The following is a 26,728-nucleotide window of genomic DNA, read 5'->3' as shown; positions in this document are numbered from 1 at the left end:
TTAATTTCATTCATGAAAGAAATTATATCATTTTTCCTTCATGTTTCTCCTTTAGGCCCCTACCCAAGAGTGTCTTCATCTACCAGTAGAGGGTAATGGATTTCAATTACTAGTTCCATCTTCTTCTGGTGTGTCCAAGGCTGGGAACCTAATTAGCTACCTTAACTTGAATTTTAGAGTCAAAGGAGGCTTGTTGTTACAAGTGGTCAAGGATTCAAGTTGATAGATTTTGTCTTGAATTTTCAGAGGAGTGGCAGAGTGAAAAATGGTTGTGACATCTTGAGCTTAGACTTGGGCTCATGTTCATCCCTAGGGACTTTTCCCACCAAACCCCCAAAGACAACACATTTGCTACTAGGACATGTTGCATTGGATTACTAGGGGCCATGATAGAATTCTCACCCAAAACATTAGAAACTAGAGGCACTAAAGATAAGAAAACCAAATATAAGTAAAACCCAAAGGAACATGATTTTTTGGGAAGGTCTTTGATGGCTTATAATGAGTTACAACATCTGGGGGTGGGGGGGGGGGGGGGGGGGGGAGGAATAAAATACTCCAAGAAGGGTCTAACAACCTCCGAGAAGGGACCAAATAAAAATCACTACTCACCTCCACACTTCTATGAGCACTACATGCCAACACCCACCAAATAGAAGTTAAACGAGTGAAGATGTTGTCAAAGTGGAAGGAATTGAACATATAAATAATTACTCAATGTTGACCAATCCACCAGGCATGCACCTGTGCCGTCATGAGAGATAATTGAAGGTTGTCATCTCATTATCTTGTAATGGATGTCTTTGTGGTTGTGATCACCACCCAACATGGTGCCTTCAATATGTTCTTCCATATTTTCCCCTCATTGTTGCTCAACGTCTATTCTATGAGTTGGACAACTGCAAACCCAAAGGCTAGTCCTCCCAAAATATTTGTACATGTGGAGTAATGGCCATGGAAAAAATTGTCTCTCGCTCCAAAGAGGAAACACACAATTTTCCACACAATCCTAAACGTTCACATTTTGGATATGAACCCTTCATTGCCTATGCCCCAAAGGAATTTTCCCACCTACTGCAGAGTTATATCTTGGGAATAGAAAAAAAAAGGTCTCTTAACCCAAAGTGCTCGAACAAAGAGTAGCCTGCCATGAGAAAGAAAGGTGGTAATAGTTGTTTGCATGTGTGTTGCATGGGGTGGAATGACCATGCCACCCTCCCACTCTCCCACCCTCTTCTTAAATGTGATTGAAGGCGGTGGGGTGGCAGACCTCACGCCCCCCATTGTCCTAAATCCAAACACCCCAATCAGGGGATTTATAATAATATTATTAAATTAATATATTAATTAATAATAATAAAATATTTAATATTTAATTATTATAAATTAATTCATATTTAATAATAACTAATTTTCTTAATTAATGTTATTAATAACATTAATAATTATTTAACATTAATTATTTTAAATTATAATGATAATATTATTTAATCATTAATAACATGATTGAGGTACCATATTCTAACCTAATGTCCATAATAACTCCAGATATTAAATACTAATGAAAGATAAAAATAAAAAATAACCTTGTTTTTAAAGAATTAAAATAATGTAAATTTCAAATGGTTAATTATGGAAAATAAATTATTAAAAATTAAATAATGATTTTAAATTTTATTTTCATAATTTAAAATCATTAAATTTTTATTTCAAATGGTAAATAGTTAAAAGGACATGTGTCAACTCCAAATTGAGTATGGATGAAATCACTCATTTCCTTCATATTGGACTGTCTCTCAACACAATTATTGATAATTAAATTAAAATTCGAAAAACCCCATTCCAAAATAAACATGTGTATAAATATAATAGAGAATATGGCTACATTCCACAACTAAAAAATAAAGTTTTGATGGTTGTTAGTATCCCTATCATAAATCAAACAATTATTGGTATCCCTTTCCTAAATCAAATATCATGTGATTATGTCTCTGGGAAACTCAATTGGTGATCAAGTAATATGAGTCTTGAGAATTTGAGAGATCCAAGGTTCAAATCCTCAAGATCCAAAGTTCAAATCCCCTTAGTTGTGACCTGGTGAAGTTCCAAAAAAGTTTTGATGGTTGTTAGTATCCCTATCATAAATCAAAAAATTATTGGTATCCCTTAAATCAAATATCACATAATTATGTCCTTGGCAGCACAATTGGTGATCAAGTAATATGAGTCTTGAGAATTTGAAAGATCCAAGGTTCAAATCCTCAAGATCCAAAGTTCAAATCCCCTTAGTTGTGACTTGGTGAAGTTCCAAAACTATACCTAACACCAAAATGTAAATAGTCTAGACTACTTCAAACATTTCAACCGTAAAAACTTGTTTTCAATTACTTTATATGATATATACGTAATTTATTTTAAACTATATATGATATATACATAGTTGAAATTAATATATACATTGAAATATTTTACATATGGACTACATTGTCCACAATAATATGTTTTTTCATTATTATCTAATTAGTTTATTTATTTTTAAAGTCGATATGAAATTATATTACATCATCTACACATCCAAAATATTTTATTTATGACTAAGCGTGAGCGAAATATTTTTGTCACGTTGTATTGTAATATCAACAAAAAAATTGAGTGACCATAGGTGAGTTTGGAATTATTGGCGTTTTATAATAATTTTAATTAACTAACTAAACATGGATATTCATTTTTGTTGTTTTATTATAGCTAACATTGTTTTTATATTTAGAGAATATTTTATTTTTATTTTAATAAGGACGCATGTCAACTCCATATGGAACTGGTAAAATCACACCTCAACTTCATACTAGGGTGGAGAATGCTCGAGAATTAACCTCTATGTGAAACAACCAAGTGTTTCATTTATGAAGGCTTTGTATAGTGATACCTTGTTTTAGATATATTTTTTGAATTTATTAAATTTAAAAATGTTTGGTATGTCTTACCACACTTCATATTTAATTTAGTTGTTAATAGTACACATTACTATTTAGGTATTGTGGACTATTAACAACCAAATTAAATATGAGGTACGTTGTAGCATATTTCTGAAATGTTATAACAACTTTTTGATCTAGTGTTTAAAAAAAAAAATCATAAAAGTAACTAAATTATAATTTTATTTATTTATTTATTTATGTTGGATTAATTCAGATAGATTTGAACCTTAAAATTGATGGTCTACATACAAAAGTATATCATGTAGGAAAACTATAACTTTATTATTAATATTATTATTAAGTATAAAAAAAAATTAACATATAAATTGAACATATACACATTTAAAAAACATGAAATAAGACCATGAACCCACTGAAACTTCACGTTTGATAATCCCTTTCACTCAAACTTTGATGCCCTAGAGAGGGTCAAGGCCTGCACTGAACCTTCAACAAATCTCAAGTGCCCCAAACAAGAAAAAAGAACTTTCTCCAATACCTTTCATCTAATCTTCAAGACACCAAAGGGACAAAAATTTCAGAGCACTCTTACTTGAATGATGAGCATTTTTTGATAACTCCTAACAAAAAAATTAACAAAGGTGGAAGAAGAGAAACCCTCGATGGGTGGTCCTGGGGTTCGATGGTGCGACCAATGGCGGCCTTCATCCATTGCTGCCTGCCTACACCTGCCCCCGTAACCTGCGAATAACCCAAGCTCCCCTCAGCGTTACCTTGCCTCTGTTAACTGTTTGACCATCTCTAGCTGATTGCGGTATCCCTCTACCTCTCAGGTTTACATTTTTTCCCAGTTACTAACCTCCACAGTTTTTTGTAGTGTTGTTATCCTCTTCTGGCAGTTGTCATAACATTTCTCGACAATCATGGATGACCTGGGTGACTTTCCGGATCCTTCGGAGGATGTGCCCATATGGACACCCACCAGGACCACTGCTGCCAGTCTTTTCCCATTCATGTCCGACCTCACCGACGAGATAGAAGCTCTCCCACTATTATCTCGCCCTTGCATTTTTCCGGTTTCTCTCCTTGAAGACGCGGCCTCCCCCCTGAGTTCATCTCACAACCCCTCTCAGCGCGCTCCCTAGCTCTTATTGCCCCTCCGCCTAAGCCTGACTACCAAACCCTCAGTGTTCTTTCTACTCAAAACCCTCCTTTGGCGGTAACTAGCCCTATTCCCTCTGATTTCCCCCAGGGCTCAACGGTCTTTGGTCCAGTCCCTTATGCTCCGCAGACCTCCTCGGCCCCCTTTCGGGGGCATTTCACAGGCATTAGACCAATTCCTGGCATTTTTGCAACCATTCCACAAGAGGTGACTTAAAACCCTAGGGTTTCTCCATCACCAGGACCTTCACATCCTCCCTCGACTTAGGAAGTGTTGGCTGCTAGGGGTTTTGGGATTTCGAGAAAGAAAAGGGGTCCAAAGCTTCAAGCCTGTCTGGAGCCCCTCAACTTTGCAGAAGATATTAAAATATTGGATGCCATGGACATAGCAGAGAAGGTCTTAGTCGATCGGGTGCGCAACAGACACTACAGTGTGGCAAAATTACGGCAATGGGTCTCGGAGGTTTAGGTCGAAAACCTGAAGGATACCTCAAAGGTCCAAACCCTAGTCAAAGGATGGTTTGCTTTTCATTTCAGCTATTTAGAGCACACCAACTGGGTGTTGCCCATGGTCTGGCACCTTGGCCTGGCTCCCGTTCTCCTCAGAAGATGGACTCCCCTTTTTTACCCGGAGCGGGAGAGGGTCGATGCAGGTCCTATATGGGTACGTTTGTGTGGCTTACCCTTGCATTTCTGGACAGAAGATGTCTTCAAGCACATTGGAAATTCCCTCGATGTCTACCTCACATTTGATGATTCATACCAGACCTCAGGGAAATTAGCATATGCTAGGATATTGGTTCATCTGGACCTTTCAGAGGGCTTGCTCGAGTTCATAGACATCTGTTGGAGGAACCACACCAGAAGACAATTTCTGGACTACAAGGGCGTCCCATTTTGATGCCGAAGGTGCCATAAGGTTGGGCATCTCTATAAAGACTGCCCCCTGCTGGGCAAAAAGAAAAATCAGGCCTCGGCTCCGGATATCGCCTCCCATCCACATTCTCAATAGGACGCTCAGCCTAGGAGACAGGCTCCTATGGCCACACAGGTCCTGACTACTTCTGAGATCCCAGCCAGCCAGCAGAAGAACCTCGCAGAAGAGATAGCGGCTCCTCCACAGCCGAAGAAGCGAGGGCGGCCTCCCAACCGTTCTCAGCCGCCTCCACCGTCTCGACCTCAGTCGCCATCCGAGGGCCTGCCCTCGTCGGGTATGATTACTCCCTCCATCCCTGTTTCCTCTTGCTGCTCATCTCATTTTGATAGTATTTTATCTAGTTCTTTCTCTAAACTTCATGTCATGAACCCTTCATCTGATCATTTGGGTCAGGGTTTGGATTCATCCCCCCCATTCACTGCTACACTCACCTGCCTGATTTCATCCGCCCCCATTTTCTCACCTGCACCCTCCTCGACTTCTCCCTCTCACCTCCCAACCACTACTCCTTCCCTCCTGGTCCCCCCACTTGGGAGATACTTGACTCGCTCGAAAACTAAGAGACAAGCCCAGGATCATATTGGGCTTGAGATACTCCACTCTCCCCCCCCCACTAAACTCCACAGGGGTCGACCTTCCAACCTTTCTAAAGCCCAAGGCACAGTTGAAGATGAGATTGCTTTGGGGGTTCAATCTACCATCCCAGGGATGCTTAGAGCCAAAGAATCCCAGCCTACCCCCCCCCCCCCCCCCTGTTGTAGGGAAAAGTATCCGACTCGGATGACCCTAACCCACTCTAAGGGTGACAGTTCCTTAGCAACAACTGTAAAACAAACTACTGAAGGTTTACTTCTTTATGAAAGCAAAAGAGGATGGAGAAAGCACTAACCGTTGCCTTGCGCTTAATGTCGAACCCAAACTCTCCTCTTTGGCCGCTTGCTCCTAGCTCTTTGTCCTTCTGCTCACCCAGCTGCAATGAGATCCTGCACAATGACAAAGAAGGAAACTACAAGAGGCATGTAATCATAACTGGTTCATGGATTAGTGTAAACCAAACATGCAATCATCACAATACATAATTGAAACAAGAGCACATAGAAGAACCTCAATAGCTTTTATTAATGAAGAAATAAAGATTCTGAGAGGATTACAACCATTGCAGGCTCCAACCCAGCAACACCTCCCAGCAGAAAGAATTGCTCTTCTTCACCTCTCTCAAACAATCACCCAATAACTCAAGAATGAAACCAACAGCATATCATTACTTTGCACAAAATTCCAGCCTCCTGAGCTCATAGGAGAGAGCTCAATATATAGATGAATTGAGAAAGGATGAGTCAGCTTGCAACTGATGTGTAGCTGCCTTGTGTCCTCTCTCTCTCTTCAGTTAATCTTTAGTTGATCTTCAGTTCTTGAGTCCACTTGGTGAACCTTGCTTCCACTTGGAGAAACAAAGCCTCTGACTCATCACAAGGCGAAATACCTGACCCAAGTGTCATTTTTGGAAGATTCCAAAGCAATGACTCACTGTGCCACATGTCCAAACTCGCCCAACGCAGGTGGGCTTTGTTCTACCTGCTTTGCAACGCAGGTACACCATGGAGCAGTTGTGTTTCAGCGCAGAAGCCTAGTGGAGCACCTGCTTTGATTTCAGGATTGCTTGTTTTTGAGTGTTTTCAGGTGGAGAACTGATCTGAGAGCTGTTGGTTTGCTGACCTTGTTCCTCTAGGGGTAGGAACATCATGTTTAGGGAACTTTGGATCCCTTGGATTATTGACAATTCATGCTTGTTGTTGTAAGGCACAAAATTGTCTATAACACCCCCATGAAGATTTTCTCTTACAATTGTAGAGGGGTGGCTAGGCCAGATAAAAACCTAGCTCTTCGCCGTCTGTTAAAAATTGTTCCGTTTGATATTATCTTTCTTCAAGAAACCCTGGGACCTACTTTAGACATTTCACAGTCCCTCCAAAACATGCTTCCTAGTTGGATCTTTATTGGACTTGATGCGCATGGGAGGTCGAGAGGTTTAGCTTTGGGCTATAACTCCCATACCATAAAAATGCTCAATTGCTGGGGTGGTCTGGGACATCTTGGAGCAGACATCAGATCTGCAGACCTGGGGATGAATTTTCGAATATTAAATGTCTACGGCCCGTGCCAGAACAGACCAGCATTTTGGCAAAACCTCTTGCGTTTTGATTCATTTTTGACTGACCACCTGATCCTGGGTGGGGACCTTAATTTTTCCATCGGACATTCTAAATCCTGGGGACACCGGGCACATCGAGACTCCCTTTCGGATTATTTTTTATCTGAATTGGATGCTCACCATCTAATTGATATCCCCTCTGCAAAACCCCAAGCGACTTGGAGGAACAACAGGACTGGGGAAGACAGTCTGGCCCGCAGACTTGACCGCTTCCTTGTCAAAGAAAAGGTGTTGGACTTGGGTCTACAAATCAGACACTGGGTAGGTTCTGGTGGGATCTCTGATCACCTACCCATTTACCTGGAAATCAAAGGGGGGCAAGCAAAACCTAAAGGACCCTTCAAGTTCTATTCTATCTGGCTCAAGGATGATTCATATAAAAGATTGGTCATTGATTTCTGGAAAGCAAACCCCCCTGGGAGAAGAGAAGACAGTACTAGAAGATTTATGCAAAATCTTACAAACCTTAAGAGGATGTCCAAACTTTGGGCACATAACAAAAGAATACAGGAGGAACAAACTCTATGTAGGATTGAATCTGAAATTGCTGCATTTGAAAATGATCTTGGAGGAATATACACCTCAGAAGATCATAAGGAAAGGATGGTTTCTCATTATGCTGAAAGGGAAAAAATACTCAAGGATAAGGAAGAAACTTGGCGCCTAAGAAGTAGAGCCATCTGGATGCTTGAAGGGGATGAAAACACTAAATTCTATCATAAATTTGCCAATGGAAGAAAGGCGATCAACACCATATGGCAGCTACAGAATGAACAGGGGCAGATGGTTAATTCATTCCTGCAACTTGCTGAACTTGCCTCCTCTCACTTCAAAAGTACATATTGAGCCCCCAGGGAGACAAACTTAGCAGAAATTATCAGGGTAGCACAACTCTTTCCCAGATTTGTGGACCCTGTGGAAGGAGATGAATTAATAAAGGCAGTCTCTCTGGAGGAATTGGAACACACCTTAAAGTGGTTCAAAAAGGATAAGAGTCTGGGGCCCGATGGCTGGTCGATTGAATTCTACTTGGCCTTCTTCGACATCATTGGGGAAGACCTGCTCAAAATTGTCGAGGACTCGAGGATCAGAGGATTTCTTGAAACCTCAATCACCTCAACCTTCATTGCACTCATACCAAAGAAAGACAACCCAGACTCATTTGAGGACTTTCGTCCCATATCTCTCTGCAACTGCATATATAAGATCATAGCTAAGATCATTGCAAACAGGATGAAACCTATTCTCTCTAATCATATCTCTCTGGAGCAATTCGCTTTCCTACAGGACAGACAGATCCATGAAGTTGTAGGCACCGCTCAGGAAGTAATTCATACTCTACACTCAAGGCGAGGCAAAGGTATGATTATGAAGGTCGATTTATCAAAAGAATTCGACAGAGTAAATTGGCTTTATATTAGAATGTTGTTAACTCATTTAGGTTTCCCTTACTTATTCATCAAATGGATCATGAGCTGCATTACTAATATCCCTTTCAGTGTTCTGGTGAATGGAAGTGCATCTCCTTTTTTTACCTCTGAAAGGGGGCTAAGATAGGGATGTCCCCTCTTGACATTGCTCTTCTTGCTCGTTATGGAAGGTCTCAACAATCTCATCAAAGAAGAGCATCAAAGGGGCAGATTAAAGGGTATAAAGATAACAGAAGGTTGCATCCTGACTCATCTTCTCTTTGTAGATGATATCCTGGTTTTCATCAATGGCAGTATTGGGGACATTAGTATCATCAAAGCAAATTTCACCCTCTTCCAAGAGGCAACAGGTATGATCATAAATGACAACAAGTCCACATTAACAGCAGTTGAATGTACTCTGCATGAGATCTATTTGCACTTCAGCATTTCCACTTCACTCAGCTGCAATTAGCTGATGGTTTAAAATATCTGGGGTACAAGTTGAAGCCACTTGGATACAAAATTGCTGACTGGACTTGGCTCATCTCAAAGATGGAGAAAAGACTTAACACCTGGTACCTCAAATATCTTTCGCGGGCAGGACGACTCACTCTAATCAAAAGTGTCCTGGAGGCCACCCCTGTATATTGGATGTCCCTGGCTTGGATACCCAGAGGCATTCTCAATAGAATTCAAGCCCTCTACTGCAGGTTTCTTTGGCAAGGGAACAAACAGGGCAGGATATTTGCTTGGGTCAGGTGGGAGGCCCTGAACCTACCAAAAAAATGGGGAGGTTGGGGCCTAAAAAAGTTAGAAGATTTCTCATTAGCACTTGCCGCAAAACTTGGCTGGAAATTAGTATCAGCAGACAGCCTTTGGACGAGGGTCACATATGCCAAATATATCGCTCCAATGCACATCATGGACTGGATTAGAAGAACCCATCTAAGTACCTCAGGCATCTCAATTATCTGGAAGGTTGTTCTAAAGGCTTTGAACCCGATCAGGGAGGGCCTCACCTGGAGAATTCGATCTGGGCACACTATTCGCATTGGCCTTGATCCATGGGTGGGATGTGGGGACATGCACCGCCTACCCAAGGATCTCACACAGTATCTCCAACAACAGAACATCACTTATATATCACAAATTGCAGACCTGGAGAATTCCTCCTTCCTTCAACAAGCCTGGAAATCTGCACATCAGTTAAACATTCCTCCTAATTGGACACAGCACTGGGAGGAATACACACAAGCCCTCACTGAAGCCCACATCCGTATACTTGATGGTGATGATGAGATTATATGGGCGCTTTCAAAAAATGGCAGGTACACACCAAAAGATGGATATCTGACATTGTCGGTGCCAAGGAAGCCTCTGCTGCTTGTTGACTGGTGGAGACATCTTTGGAAACTCAAGGCTCCCCCCAGAACTAGACTCTTAATGTGGACCATCCTCTGGAACAAAATCCCTACTGGGGAAAACCTCCTCAAACGAGCACATTATGGACCCCATTGGTGCAGCTTCTGCAAGCAGGCAAATGAGTCCACTTCTCACCTTTTTTTAGAATGTACAACAATTTGTAACCTGTGGAAACTTATCCTACAGCCCATTGCACCCTCTGCAATCTGGGCTGGAAACTCTATTCTTGCAGCTTGGCAATCCTGGTTTTACACTTCCTCATCTCAAAAGCTTCAGAACCTGCCCCTTCTGATCTGCTGGACAATATGGATTTCCAAGAACCGCATCATTTTTCAAGACACAGAGTGCTGAACTGGGCTGTGTTGGTGACTAAAGTCATGGCTGATTTCTCCCTCATTCCGAATGATCCTCCCCCCCGTAATCCGCACACTCCCTCTCCTATACAAATAAACTACAACAAACCTTGGGCATTTTTTGATGGTGCAGCTCAAGAGCAAGGCTGTGGAGGGGGGGCTATACTTCACTTATCCCGTCATCTTTCTTACAGCATGCTCATAGGATTCCACAGATGCACAAACAATTCAGCTGAGCTCCTTGCCGCTAAACATCTCATACATTTCGCCTTGGAGAAAAACTGCACAGATCTACAACTATTTGGGGACTCTAAAATTATTTGTGACTGGCTGAACAGGAAAACTAGATGTTCTTCATATGCATTAATGCACATCTTGGAAGAGACATTGAGATTGATCTCATCTTTTGACACATTTACTTGCTCACATATTTACAGGGAGCAGAACGGAGTTGCCGACAGCCTATCCAAAGAGGCTGCGATCGGGGAGTCGGGCATCTGGTTGATTAGAGAACAGAATGGGGAAGCTTTCTACCAATATTATCATCGGCCTTTTATGGAACTACATGTATAATTCATGATATTATTCTAGTTATGTTTTGATCAGGCACAAGCCTTTTTTGTTTGTATATATTGTCACTGAACATGATAACAGTCTGTTTATCATATGGCTCATAGTTTTGTGTTTATTATTGTTGCCCCCTACATGGATCAAAGGCAACAATATTGTTTATACATGGTTATGATCATGCGCTGCATATGCACCAACATCTACAGAATGTAATTTCCTCTTTTTAATGAAATTACGATTTTTCCTTATAGGGAAAAAAACATGAAATAAGAATTATAAATAATTTTTTTTTACAATACAATGGTTTTTTAATACTACGTAGTCAAGAAATTATAACTCATTCCATAGATTCCATAAATCAATTATTCATATAATATTTTTTAATTAATCAATTTAATTAAATAAAGCCGAAATCAGAATATCTAAAAAAATCTACATTCAATACACAGCCCCTTTTCCATGTGACCGTGGCCTCAACCATCCGGATGAAATCCACCCGTAACGGGTCAAACAAAAGGAAAATCGCGCTGTCCCTGACCATCCAATTTTTCATCTCTCCCATGTCTCTGCATCGAATTCGAAAACAATCACAGCAAACGATGCTGTAAAATCTCAACTATTTACCAGATCAAAGAGGCGCCAATGGGCCTGAAGCAAAGCCTAAAGGTCAACGGTGTCCAAAAGAATTCACTCAATCAAAATGCTTCAGTAATTAGTACTTAAAATTTTTCATTACCAAAGTGCTTTAGCAACTAGTATTTGAAATTGGACTAATCCTGAAAGATTGATGACTAGACTTGTCTCGCAAATTATATTCATAATTTCCCAACCAACAGAGTAGATGCAAATAAGTCAGGTCCGGATTTGAGGAGTTCAATTCTGGGGACGATTTTTTTAGAAGAAAAAGTAATATATTTATATTGAGACCATATAAGCAGTTCTGTTGGGATACAATAACATATGGTTCCAAGAATGGGAAACCAGACTGTGGAGGGTCAAAATTTTACAGATATTGTGAGTGAACCTCACCACAATTCTGGGAACGATATAAGCCGCATCTTATGAGAATTCTCCTACACGCAATTCGGATGTGTGGATAAGCCGCATCTTATGAGAATTCTCCTCCACGCAATTCTGAAGTACAGGGTCATTCCCACGTGTTTAATTCCGGGGACGATACAAGCCGCATCTGATGAGAATTCTCCTGCACGCAATCCGGATGTGTGGATAAGCTCTTCTACCGTACATTGCCATTTCCTCCACCAACTTCTGCATCTTTTCCACCATATGGCTCAGCTGCCTGCAAGGTGGGTAATGTAGAGTGAAGGGGGCGGACGAGAGGCAGAGAACCAAAAATACATGCAACATCTCTCGGATCTGATCTCCTATTGTTCTTGACCTTCAAGTTTTAGATGTATTTATAAGCGAATGGGTGTGGGGATTTAGAGCGATGTCCTCTCTTGTTTTCGCTCAGTTTACAATCACGCCCAATCGCCTCGAGACTGGTTGGTGAGTTTGAATTAGGAATGGTAGGTGGTTTAGGTTTATGGGCTTTGGATTCTTATTTATTCAGCTAAGTATTTAGGGTTTGGAAGGTTGACTTTTTAAAAGTGACATTACACGTATTTCTATAAAGAGATATGAGTCTTTTCCCTTCCGGATCATGATTTGTCCGTGGGCTAGACAGGTTTCCCTACCAAACCTATCTGTGGGCTAGATGCATGAATTGAGCGTTGGTTTATAGTTTGACTTCACTTCAGACGTGGAGAGGGGTGTGGATTGAGCTGTTATTATTATTTTCAAATTCAAATAAAATTGCGTGAATTTTATCTACCTTATATATTTATTTCATTTTTAAATATAAAATATTTCAATCAATGCAATACATATAAAAAAAATTATTATAATATTATTTTATTTTATCAAATACCACTAAATTATAGTCAAGATTTTTGTGAAACTTACTATAATAGTGTGAATAATAATTAAATTTTTCATTTTTATATTAAATTTTGTTTTAAAAAAATTATCAAGATTTCTGGATAAAGTGTTTTTCAAGGAAGATGCCATTTTACATGGCTAAAGGACGAAGGGGCGTGGCAATACGTCTTTGTAGTGATTATGTTTCTATATTCCAATACTTTGCATATAATCTGTCATTCACAACATGTTGTAGCGGCTACAACCATCTTACAGAATTTTGGCCTGCACCCAATTTTGGAGCCTCCTTTGAGAGTTTTACTTGATGACTGCATGCACTCAGGTTTTGGTCATAGTCGAGGTTTTCACTTCGTGTGTACATGTTGTGTTCGCTATGTAAACATCTGTCGCGCTCACACACAGAGTGACATACACTGTCACGCAAGCGTCGTCACGGTCAACCAATGATCAATAACAAGTGTCGCGTTTGTCGCTCACACTATCGGTCAGTCATGTTGAGCATGCGTGTCTCGATGGTTTGAGTCGTCTCTTCGTCAAGTCATGTAAGTGTGTGTTTGCAAGATCACTTATGCATCTTTCACTCGTTCACACACTTGGTCACTTCGCTGAAGTTCTGACGATCGGATTCCCCTCTGACAGCTAGACCGTCACCCTGGCATCGACTCAATTGATTGTCACCTAGTACAGTGCAGACGCACCAAGCAAGCCATTTCAAGTTTTGTTTCTCGCAAGCAGATCAATCAACCTTCACGCTGGTCAACCGGAGAGTTTGACCCGGTAGCCACCATGGGACTGACTCCCCTCAAAAATTGCGCAAAGGATGCAGACCTTACCCACTCCGCACACTGAGAAAACTCCGCAGACAGACCAGACAGATGCCCAGTGCCAGTCCATGTCTCCCTCATAAAATTGCGCAGTTTTTCCAGTAAGCCCTCCACTCACTCGATTGGCTGCTAAACAAGAAAATTGTGTAATTTTCATGATCAATTCCTCTGCTGCCCAGCAATCCGCTCAGCGTAGAAACTGCATAGAGGTGACCAGTAGGCCAGCCTCCCAGTATCAACAAAGTTTTTCCCGCCAGTAGTTCCTGGCAGTCGACTGATAGTTCCCCTCAGAAATTGCGCAGTTTTTGCTGCCAAGCTCTAGCAGCTGATTGCCAGTGCCCTCCAGGAATTACACAGTTTTTGCTGCCAAGTGGCCGACAACGGACTGTCTGTTCCCCTTAAGAATTGCATAGTTTTTTTTGCCAGTGACCCAGCAACGGACTGCAAGTTCCCCTAAGGAATTGCACAATTTTTGCTGCCAGTGACCCAGCAACTGACTTCCAATTTCCATTAGGAACTGCGTAGTTTTTGTTGCCAAGCTCCCAGTGCCCGCTCGTTCTAGAAATTGCACGTATTTTGCCTACCCAGCCTTTTCGCAACCCGAACTCTTCCTCCCAAAAACTACGCAGTTTTGTCCTCTAGCTGAGTCAGACCCCGTGGATGTCACTATCGATCTGAATTGCCCATCTTCATCACCGAGTGACTCCTGCATAGATTTTATCAGTAGTGCCCAGAGCCTCCATCCCGCCTCACAATATTGTCACCTCTCCTAGTCACCTGCATCCGAAATGATCATGCTTAATGGTAGACTAAGAGGTTTTTGGATTTGATGTCGTCTCGTCATGAGTGACTGCAGATACAGGTATACAAAAAAACATGGCATGACGACAGATGGGATGAACGAAGGGAGCACATGCAAAAGGACGGGTTCACCAATAGATGAATAGATGATGCATGTAAAAAGATATGCTCGTGAATGGATGATCATATAAAGATGTGTTCATGGACGGACGAATGAGTAAACATGCAAGATGTGTTCACAGACGGACGAACATGCACCTTTCGCGAACGGATGAACTTGTCAAGCTTACCAACATACAAGCAAGGAGCAATATGTGAATGCAACATCAAGCGAACCAATGACCATCGAAAACTCGGTCAATTTGCCATGCGGAGGTGAATCTGTGACACACCATGAGGACATCCATCACCCAGCAGCACTGCAGCTCAACATGTACACCACCAGCAACACGAATGTACCAGCACTTTCATGTCGAGTCATGCCGTCCACATCTCTACTATGGGCAATAAGGTCAATCAATGTAATGTAACGTGGAAGTCCAAGAGACCCACTTGTTGTATGAAGAGTCATGTAAATTCGAAAAATCATGGCAGACAAACAATCATGAGGGTAGCCAAACAGCCACAAGAGTCAGTTTCACCCTTGGCTATAAATACCCCCTCATTTGTACATGCAAGATACATTTCACCTCATCTCCTCCCACATAGCCTTGAGAGTCTCTAATCTTTTCTTTGAGGAGGAAGTAGTGGCTCCAACGCCCTGCACACAGGGTTAGTGATGTATGGTGTAATGATGTGTCTTGGAACTTTTGCTTAATTCAGAAGCCTACTCACAGGCCAACACGTTTTCACACATTTATTGTAACTATTGTAAGACTAATATTTAACACTTTTAATGCATGTTGCTTTAACCTGTGTTTAACACTTGAACTAATTCACTTGTTGTAATACATATATGTTAATGAAAATGTGTTATATATGATGTTAACATTGTCTCGCCCATCTAGACTACTCTCCCAAACATCAGACAAACCTTTCACATAAAACTTGCTATAATAACCATTGCACTCATGTGGACCAATCTGCTGAGTATTATATGTGTTATCTTCCCTTGTGTGTTGTGATTGACACATTCGTGTGGACTGTTCCACCGGAAGATGTGCACGTCCTTTTGTGTTGTGTGTTCCTAGCAGATTTGGAACTTCTCCCAACTGACTTAGGACTCACTCCCACCCTCTCCCTCTACGATGAAAGAACCATTGACACAAGAGACACTTACAATCACCAGGCATGCGAACCTCACTTCTTGCACGATCAAGCAGACCACTCTCTTGTGCTGATAAGCAATAATTGAGGCAAATCTTTAAGATAATGGAAACTAGGCCATCATACCAGATGGGACTCCCACACCAAACAGTGTGAGGTCTAGTTGGGACTTCATACTGGGATGATCCCATGATGTTAGTGGGTCCAGCACCATCAACATATTGGCGCTATAAGGAGGGCCAGATGAAAATCTGAGCCCGTACATCTAGGTTTAATATCTTACCCAATGAATAATACACAACTCGTGCTCTCGGGGTGTTTCTCTCATTTCTCGCTCAAAAGGTTATCAATCCCCGAGGAGCTTCTCGATCACTTGTCCTTGTTAAAGTTTGATGGTGAGGCATAACATCTGTAACCGAGCACATTTCTAATTTTCTTCATTTCTGTGAATCTCATGAAATCGATAGTGATGAGCTTGTTTTCATACTCTTCTTCCTCACCCTTGGAAGTCATGCTAATCGGTGTTTTCATACCCTACCACCTACTTCTGTCCGTTCCCTTCTCACTTTTCTTAAGGAGCTCCATCAAGCCTTCGATGACTGTGACCACCAAGATGTCTATGAAAGAATCTCTCGTTTAAGAATGAAGCCTAGTGAATCAATTGAGGACTTTGCTACCCGCTTCCTTCACCTATGTCACAAAATTCCTGAGCAGTTTGTGGACCTTGACTTCATGAGCCAAGAGCTAAAATGCTTGGTTCATGTCTCCTGAAACGGTGAACCTCCTGATTTCCCTTCTTCCTCAACTCTTGCGGATCACGAGACACCTCATGTCTCGAAGAGGGTGCCCCCTGTAGCAACCGCAAATCTAAGAAATCTACGTAGTGGGTACCCCCTCGCAGCGGTTGCAAAGATGAGAAATTTGCGTAGCATGTTCCCAACCCATCTTCTCGGCTGTCTCCTGCCCCAATGGAGGAAATTCCAGAATGGTTCAGAAAGCCTATGGCGAAAAATCATCCCTCCATTCTGCAAGAGGACATCACCATTCATAACCCAAGTCTTGAGTCTAATCTGCATCTCTACCATCCTCCATCATCTACAAGCCATGACTCCTTGCACCATGACTCGCTTGAGCGATCTGCTTCACAAGCTAGCTGCGCACACTCTCTTGATTCTCGAGCTGCTAGCTCAAGTTGCAGTCATGTGCAAGGCAGTCTCATCATACAAACGAATGAGTAGGACGGTGAATGCATAATCAATTCCTCTCAAAACATTGAGCCTCCATTCTTGATCGATTCTCGATCCGCAAATCTTGGTGAAACATCATGCACAATCAATTCTTTTGATCAACCTTTAGTCTTGGGCTGTCATCACTCCCACGCTTCCGTATGTTGTGATGAATGCCAAAGCACATTATATGATCTACTGTCATCTCATGTACACTCTAACTCAAATCTGGAATGTGCACCAGTCAAAGCAGACATCCACATCGAAGCTTCCTCTGCGCCTCACTCGCCCATGTGTCCTATCATTCACAACGCATCAACATGCGTCAAAGATATTCCACGTTCTCTTGTTGCTTCATCCCATGAGTTATCACCTCGATTGACACAAGGCAATGAGGTTTTCCATGATGAAAATAATTTCAACACACATGACTCTTCCCACTCGTAATCATCTTGTGTGTTGCATGAAGACAACTCGTCAAGTCAGCTTGCTGAAAATTTTGATGAATTGTTATACAACAAATTGACCTCCTCATCAACTCAAAGGGGAAAGACATGATAGCTGAAGCAAAGACCAAGATCACATGCCTTGTTTCCACACTAACGCTAGCTATGCACTGACAACCTGCTTTATAAAGTTTCTATGCAAGCCTAAGGGTGCGTTAGTGACCCAACTAACTCAAGTTTCTAGCTCAGGAACAACGTTAGTGGATCCTAGTGAAGTTCTAAGGGTCAAAGGAATGAATTGACTCATAAATATCTAGATATTTGTTCCTAAAATTACTCAAGAAAAGCAAGGAAACATCTAGATTCGACCTATTTGGAGGATTTCTAATCCTAATGAAGGAGGCAAATGGGAAAGAGTAGAAAAGAATGGCAACTTCATTGATTTTACCCTAAGGAACTCAAGGAGGAACTTGGCAACCCTAACTCAATTGCTACATAAGCAAAGCTAGGGCTATGGTGATAGAGGTCAGAGTACTTGAAAGGATAACATACTTGATTGTTGAGCATTGTCTCAAATCTTAAGAAGTTGGTAAGAAGGGGGAGAGAGAGAGAAGCTGGAGGTTTAAGGGAAGGCTGATACAACAGATGGTTGTAATCACTCTTCCAACATTAATATAGAACTGCAGTTGTACTGTCTACTCCGTGGTGTTGGTACTATCATTCATTTAGTTGTTTGTCCAATACCTTTCAGCATGAGTATCTTAGTTATGTGTAACTAGATGTTCTTTTATGTATTCATGTATTAGTTATCAGAGTTGTATGTTGATATTATGCTTGTCTCTTCGATGTGCAGGACTTGATCTGGAGTCGGCTCAGGGTACTTCCACCTGGCTGCATTGCACTCTCCAGCAAATCTACACAGACGCTTGAGGTAATCTACTTCTCCTATTTTGATAGTTAGTTACTGTTTATGAACATGCGTGTAACTTTGTGATGGTTGCAAATAATCTTATAGTCTACCAAAGGTCCCAGAAAGACCTTTGAGGGTATCTTCATTCTCCATACACGGTGCATTTTATCCTATAGTAGAATTGGTGACTCTGCTAGGGACTATACATCTAGTTCCCAGTTTACCCGGACATATCTCAGTTTTCTCCTCCTTCCAAAAGCTCCCTATTCTTCTGCATTCCTTTTCTGATCCACCAAAAACCTTGCTGCATCTTGCCTACATGTATTCATCACTGAATCTGATCTAAGAAGCCCTATTTTTGACTATTTTCCCACACTAACGTAGGTTAGCAGACTACACAGTGCTATATAAAGAATTGTGTCTGCTCACAGGGAGCATTAGTGGACCTATTAACTCTCTGTGGCCACTGCTATAGAGCGTTAGTCTCCCAAAACCTTGATTTCCAGCTGTGTCTGCAAACCAAAAGGGATAGGAAGCCTGCTCATGGACTAAAAGAAGATCTGTTACTGCATTTTGTTAGCAAAATAGGTGTCCTAAAAGTTTTTTTTTAGGAAAAAGGTTTTGTTTTTCTTTCTTAAAAGCATTTTTTATGAAAGAAAGATCCACATTTTTTATTCATTCTTCTATTTAGCTGGTTAAAAGTTGCTCTATTTTTGGTTTCAAGTAGTTTTTAAGAAAGCATTGGAAAGATTTTCGTTGGTTATGCATGTGTTAAATGACTAAAATGCATGGAAAGAATATGAATATGTGAAAGACTCTCACCTGTAGAATACAACTTGTTTTCATCGAATTGAAATTTTTTTAAAGCATTGTCTTGTGCATGATTTATTGAGTCAGAGTCTTATCACATTTCATACGTCAACTCCCCTACTGAAGACAATAAAAAAGTACATATAAAATTTACCTAAAATCAATCAGTAACTCTTTATTAAGCGAACAAACATTAGTTCAGGCTAGGATCTTGGGATAGGCAGTGTGAGTAAACTCCCCAAGATCGAAAACCCAAACTAGTGTCATTAAAAGAGAGAAAATTCCTTCTGCACTCATACTACTAGGACCACTCCAGTAAAAGCGGAGCTAAATATGAGACAACATCGGACTGTAAGTGAAGGTAGCCCGCCTTCTTTTACAACTCCTTTGGGTATTCTGTGTATTGGGGATCCCTTCAGGGATTTCAGAGCAATTCTATACCCCAGTATCAAAATCCCCATGGAAATCCACACTACAACGCCATACCTCAAGGCAACTAGTATGCCACGTAGCCCATGTATAATATTGGGAGTCAAACGATGGGAGGAGCGCAAGGCTCCTCAAGTCATATGTCATCACCTTGGTCCAAGTCAGGGGCACCACACTCTTTGCCTTTCTTGGCAATGTTGGATATACCCGACTTGTACAAACTCACAAATGACCCCATCTACCACAACCTACTTTGGTCGTCGATCCCGCATAATATACCAATGGAAATCCCCAAATTCGAAGGAAAGCAAGGGGAGGATCCGAGCACCCATATCACCAACTACCATCTTTGGTGTGTTTCAAACTCCATGGTGGATGATAGTGTCCAGTTACGTCTTTTTCCCGCACCCTCACTGGAAATGCAGCTAAATGGTACATTGAGTTACCACGTGTGTCAGTAAACACCTTCGACGCTTTAGTGATGGAATTCCTAAAGCACTTCCAGCTACCCATCTGCTATGAGACTCGGACAGAGCTCCTCACTTCATTATGTCAGGATACTGCCACCCACATCTCCGATCATATACATGAATGGAGACGTAGGCGAATGTTAGTCAAAGCTCCCCTCCTAGACTATCTCTTAGTGGACTAGTTCTGCAAGTCCTTACTCCCGCAAATCACTAAAGATGTCACTTTAGGTGGTGTGGTCACAGAAGACCAATCCATACATCGTGCCTAGCACTTAGATCTGATATATTCACAGTTTGGCACTATTTATGACATAATCCCCAATTCCCCTCGTAACTCCAATGTTTTCGCTACTCAGCACCCTGGAGTGCACGCTGATGGGATTGTTGGTGCAACCTCTGGGGCTGCTGTAAAACAACTCAGCGGTCACATTGCCTAGATGTCAGTGGACCCCTCTACCAAATTGACTGCTCTTCCTACCACCGTGATAAACTCTGTGTAGTCTACGCAAAAATCCAATGGTAAGAACAAGAAGAATAAGAAAAAGACCGCTCCATTTGAGGAGCAGTCAACAAAGCAGTCAAACTCAAAGCAGAAGGCCATTGTGCCTCCTGGTGATGAAAAGGATAAACCCGCTAGATTTCCCTGCAAAATCTATGCTTAAGACCACATGACCTATTACTGTTTGCATCTTCAGGAATGCACATAATATATTGCTAAAAAGGATACTAGTAGGACCCCTGCTGTCCTCAAAAATCCTTTTCCCGCTCAGCAGCAGTGAAACCTTATTACAAACCAACCCCAACCCCCACAAGGGGGCAACGATGGTATGCAACATCCTTCAGCTGGTGAAGGATCTTCTATCGTTTACACCTTTGAAATGGTAGATCTACAAACAAGAGCCAAATCTTATGGAGCTCCAGTTGCTCATGCAAAGGAACCTTCCTCAAGTCAAAACCCACCGCCACCCAACAATTTTCATATCGAAAGGCCGGTTGCTAACCTTGTAATTTTCCCCCCCCAAAGGGGCACTTCGACACACAAAACACAATACATCTGCACGTGCCGCCCAAAACTACAGTATTGTAGAATACTTGGCGTAAGCGTCGTCAGCTATGTCAGCGCTCGAAGTATTACAAACATGCCTAGCACAAAGGAAAGCTTTGCTTTCGGCTATTGGTGGTCTCAACCCACAGGATTCCATGCTTGGAATTTTCGACATGGAAAAGTGTAAATCTCCTCTTTCTCACCAGCATGCATTTCAAGTGAAAAAATTTTCGTAAGGTAAAAGTATACACAGAACTGTCATTGAAGAAGGTGCTTCTACCTACGTCATGTTAGCTTCATGTTGGCTCGCCGTAGGTTCTTCAACCCTATCTCCACTGTCGAATTCCCTTAAAGCTTTCGAAAACCACACTTTTATCCCAAAAGGTTACCTAGCTAGCTACCCCATCACTTTGTATGGGAAAACGGTAATGGTGGACATAGAAGTCGTAGATAAAAAACTCGACTATAATCTCTTATTGGGTCGCAATTGGACATATGCCATGATGGCCATCGTATCTACTGTCTTTCGCATCATCCTATTTCCATTGGATGGAAAGGTAGTTGCAGTAGATCGGCTGTCTTTCTGCACCCCTGATTATTCCCCATTACCAAGCGGCTCCATACCCCTAGTAGGTGGTGTACCTGACTCTTACGTCAGTCTTGGTACTGGTCTATTGAAGGCTTCTTCCCACATGGGTTGTTTTCCTCTTCAGCCACCCAAGGTTTCACAAATAGTCAACATACTTTCATCTATTCCTCATGAACTGATCGATCCATGGATCCTACTGGCTCCTTCAGACCTTGACACATACGGAGAACAAATGCCACTGTCACCAGCTGAAATGGCCTACCAAGCCATTCAATCCACATCCACATCTCCAGTCACATTGGTTCTGGCCAACTGTATCACTACCCCTCCCATAAATGCTCCTTCTTTCGATCTACTCAATCAAGTCCTACCTACGGACGAAGCTATTCGAGAAATCATGAGTTTAGAAGGATGAACTTGGGAGGATTGGCACCATCGTGTTTCAATATCTGATTCGGGCACAATATCTCTTCAAATCCTGTCCCCTAACATACCAAAAATCATTTCCTCACCCTATACGACCATCCAAACTTTGGAGGCGGAAGGAATCATGGGTAATATTTCAAAGACATTGCTCATCGATATTTCTATCAAGACAAGCATCGTGGAAAACATCTAGATTGGAGCCAATTGCAATCCTGAGGAAATTGCAAGCTTCACCTGCCTATTTAAGGAATTCCGTGATGTATTCTCCTGGTCTTATGAGGAAATGCCTGGCATAGATCTGTCTATTATCGACCATGAGATCAAGCTTGACGATAATGGAAAACCTGTCCGTCAAAGACTTCGACCAGTCCATCCCCACAAAATGGTAGCCATAAAAATCGAAGTAGAAAAATTGTTACATGTTGGTTTTGTCTATCCTGTTCCTTTAACGGAATGGGTTTCCAATCTGGTTCCTGTCGATAAAAAATAAGGAACCATCCGTGTATGTGTCGACTATCGAGACTTGAACGCCGCGTGTCCTAAGGATAATTATCCGACACCGTTCATCGACCAAATCATCGACGACTGTGTTGGTTGTGAATCATTTTCATTCATGGATGGATTCTCAGGTTACAACCATATTGCTATAAAACCCAAAGACCAGCATAAAACCGCCTTCGTCTGCCCATGGGGCATCTTTTCCTATCGAAAACTCCCATTTGGTTTAAAGAATGCTAGAGCAACTTTTCAAAGAGCCATGGACTACGCATTTCACGATATTAGGCATATCATTCAAGCTTACTTGGATGACCTTCCAACCCATTCCAAGCAACGAATGCAGCACCTAAACCATTTAAGAGCAATATTTCTAAGGTGTCGATTTTACAACATCCGCTTGAATCCGCATAAATGCGTTTTCTTCGTCGAGTCTGGATGCTTACTTGGATTCATTGTCTCCAAGTACGGGATTAGGGTTGATCTCGATAAGGTAAAGGCAATTACTCAATTTCCTAAACCACAATCTGTTCTACAGCTCCAACATTTGCAAGGGAAAGCAAACTTTTTATGACGGTTCATCGTAAATTATGCCGAATTGATGAAAGGCTTCATGCGCCTACTTAAGAAAGGATTTCCATATCTATGGGATGATCAAGCTCAATGATCATTTGATGCCTTGAAAAAGGCGCTTATATCAGCCCCACTCCTTAGTGCTCCTGACTATAGCCGCGACTTTCTTCTATACCTGGCAACCTCACCATCCTCTCTTGGAATGGTATTGGTTCAAACACATGATGATCGGAGTGAACATGTGATCTATTATCTATCCAAAGGCCTAGCTGGGATCAAACTCAGATACTCGCATGTGGAAAAGCTGTCATTGGCAGTCATCTTTGCTGTCAACTGATTCCGACACTACATGCTGCTGCAACGGACTACTGTCATCGCCTTGGAGAATCCCATGAGACATATTTTGTCTTGTCAAGTAATTGGAGGAAAATATTCAAAATGGATCGTGGTACTCCAACAATTTGATCTGGTTTTCACAGCTGCCAAGGCAAAGAACGCCTTAGTCTTCGCCGAATTTTTTTTGGAACTTCCCATCGTCGATTTGAATGAGATTGCCCACGATCCTCTCCCGAATGAGGCTATCTATCTCATCAACACCACTAACCCTTGGTATGGAGACATTCTTGTCTACCTTCAAGCCCAACGGTTTCACCCTGAATTATCGACAGGCGACCATTGTTGCATCCGTCACCAAGCGCGACACAATCTAGTGATTAACGATACATTATATCGTCACAGTGCAGATACAGTTCTTCAGCGTTGCCTCACTCATGAAGAGGCGAAACATGTTTTAAATGATTTCCATGCTGGGGCATGTGGTGGTCATCTTTCTGGCATATCTATTGCACAGAAAATCTTGCGCACAGGCTATTATTGGCTAACCTTTTTCAAAGATTGTGTCAAGGCCATCCAACAAGGCCATCCTTGTCAATTATTCACAAAGAAAATGCACGCTCCTCTGGCCCTACTGCACCTGGTGATCTTCGTTGGCCCCTTTACCAAATGGGGGATAGACTTCGTCACCTGTAATCCCGTTTCCTCTGCTAGACACAACTATATCATAGTAGCTGTGGACTATTTTACGAAATGGGCCAAAGCCCTTCCTACCTATAGAGCCGATGGAGAAACCGCGGTGCTATTCCTGTTCAATCAGGTTATCTGCAGTTTTGGTGTGCCCTGTACAATCGTTACAGACCATGGATCTCACTTCTAGAACCATATGATGTCTGATTTAACGTCGCTGCTTAGTTTTCGTTAGGATCAATCATCCTCCTACTACCCCTAAGCTAATGGTAAAGTAGAAGCCATCAATGGTGTCTTAAAAACCATGGTCCGTAGGTTGGTAGGAAATCATATAACCAATTGGCGCCGAATTTTATATTCGATGCTATGGGCATACCGAACTTCAGTAAAACCTGCCATGGGCTTTACACCTTTTCAACTGGTTTACGGCTTGGAATAAGTTCTACTCATCGAGTGTCAGATCCCTTCCCTACAAATAGTTGTTGAACTCCTGCCCGACACTACTGCCGAAGAATAACGCTTACTATACCTTAATCAGTTGGACGAAACTCGTCAAGATTGTGAGTTGGCACTCGAGGCTCACAAGCACCGGGTAAAATCCCAATACGACAAAAAGGTTAAGCTTCATTCTTACCAAGAGGGAGAACTCGTTTTTATCTATGATTAAAAAACATGACCTCTTGGAGGGAGGAACACTTCAACCCTTATGGCTAGGTCCCTATGTTGTCAAGAAAGTCCTCTTAAAAGGGGCATATGAACTACAGGACTGGGAAGGAGTTCTGCTCGCGGAGCCTAGAAATGGGCTCTATCTGAAAAAGTATTATGCCTAGTATTGCACTAGGCATGTGCTTTGTAATTTTATGTATTCATAAGTTTTGATTCCCTTTTCGGTGTGATTGGGTTGTTTTGATATTTATTTGGAGTACTTGTCTCATACATTCTTCTCACTTTGCAGATGTCTTTGTTACCCTTAGCATACGTAAGATACGTGGATGGTGCCAGTCATCACACACGACACATTGCATCAGCTGCTTGGGTCATCTACACACCTGAGTCGGAACTATTTTGCTCTGGGGGAGTCTTTCTTGGTACCACCACCAACAACATTGCCGAGTACATGTCCGTAATTTCACTTCTCACGGAAGCGTCATCAAGGGACATCTCCAATCTGGTGGTCAGGTTAGACTCCCAGCTAGTCGTTATGCAATTGACAAATCGTTATCACATTCATAATCCAACCTTGTTACGTCATTATCTAAGGGTACAACTTCTAGAACGTCAATTTGAAATAATCACATATGAACACATTCCTCGAGAATTTAATGCGGTTGCTGATTAATTAGCTAACTATGTATTAGATTGGCTTCTATCTCATTCTTTATAGAAGCATGCATGAAAAGTAAAAATTTACTGAGTTAAAAATTTTACAAAAACATTTAAAAAACATTTACACCATCAAAATACCAAAATATCTGTATATTTATATAGATCAAAATCCAGTCTTTTACATCGAAATATTCCAAAACTTGGATGTTTTAAGTACAAAATGGCTACTAAGCCCAACTAGAAACACTCATTGGCTATGCCAAAACACCTTCTACAAAGAGCCTATTGCTCTAGCTATCCTCCGAAAAGGAACTAGAAACCGCTCAGGTACATCGACTATGTGCCGCTGCATATGAGCGGGAATCTCCCTCATAGGAAGGGGGGGGACACCTATGGTCAAGCCCTTTAGGTTCTCAGAACCTTGCGAAGACTGTTGACATCACCCCCTCCATCAAGTAGCTAGCCTCCTCGTCGCATATGGCGGGGTTCACCTGCAGGTCGTAATGGCGCCACATCTGTGTTAAGCATAAAAACTTCATGTCAGTACTTATTTCACCTATAAAAACATTACATAAACATTCAAAAGCTAAAAAATACTTGAAGTACTGTAAAAAATCATTCTCAACTTGAGGACCCCAGTTGGTCTGGGATGGGAGCATCAAGTCCGGGTCGCTAGTAAAGTCCATGCCCTCATAAGCATAGTCATCAATCATCACAATTTAGCCACAAAGATACTGGAAGAAATCTTCCTCGAAGAAATGTCAGATCGATACTCCTCCTGTGCGAGGATCGAGTGATGACCAGTGACCTTGCCTTGGCTCCCTTGGATGAAGGGGATCTAATCTCATCCTTGGGCGCATAATAGGTACACTCTCAAGAAAGAATGAAACTATGATAGTACCATACCCAAAACTGTGTTGGGTATGAGTCTTGCATGCCGTTAACTCTGCCTTCAACTGGCGAAGCACTGCTTCACACTAGTTGAACATCTGTGGTTGGACACAGTCAACTGCAAGCAACAGTTGGGCCTTTGTCGCAACGTGGGGACTCTTTGACCCTACCAACCGCACAATCAACCATAAAATTTCCCTCATAGACCTGGACCTTATCCTCTCTATGGGG

At 41.8% G+C, this 26,728-nt stretch overlaps 1 protein-coding gene across 1 annotated transcript; it reads left to right on the top strand.

The window, feature by feature from the left end:
- The first annotated feature begins 7,099 nt into the window (after window positions 1-7,099).
- Window positions 7,100-8,095, top strand: LOC149262301 (uncharacterized). Its single transcript, XM_089376808.1, has one exon. The coding sequence runs from the start codon at window positions 7,100-7,102 to the stop codon at window positions 8,093-8,095; it is 996 nt and encodes a 331-aa protein (XP_089232934.1).
- Window positions 8,096-26,728: the final 18,633 nt, after the last annotated feature.

This window comes from Pinus tabuliformis, chromosome 6 (genome assembly GCF_031772625.1).
Source record: "Pinus tabuliformis cultivar Carrire ecotype Pingquan chromosome 6, CPIR1, whole genome shotgun sequence".
NCBI classification, from domain to species: domain Eukaryota; kingdom Viridiplantae; phylum Streptophyta; class Pinopsida; order Pinales; family Pinaceae; genus Pinus; species Pinus tabuliformis.
Note: the sequence above shows the minus strand (reverse complement) of the source record. Positions and strands in the feature narration are given on the sequence as shown.

Bases quoted from the DNA above. Each gene is read 5' to 3' on its own strand.
- LOC149262301 (XM_089376808.1), top strand. From the start codon at position 7,100: ATGCTCAATTGCTGGGGTGGTCTGGGACATCTTGGAGCAGACATCAGA.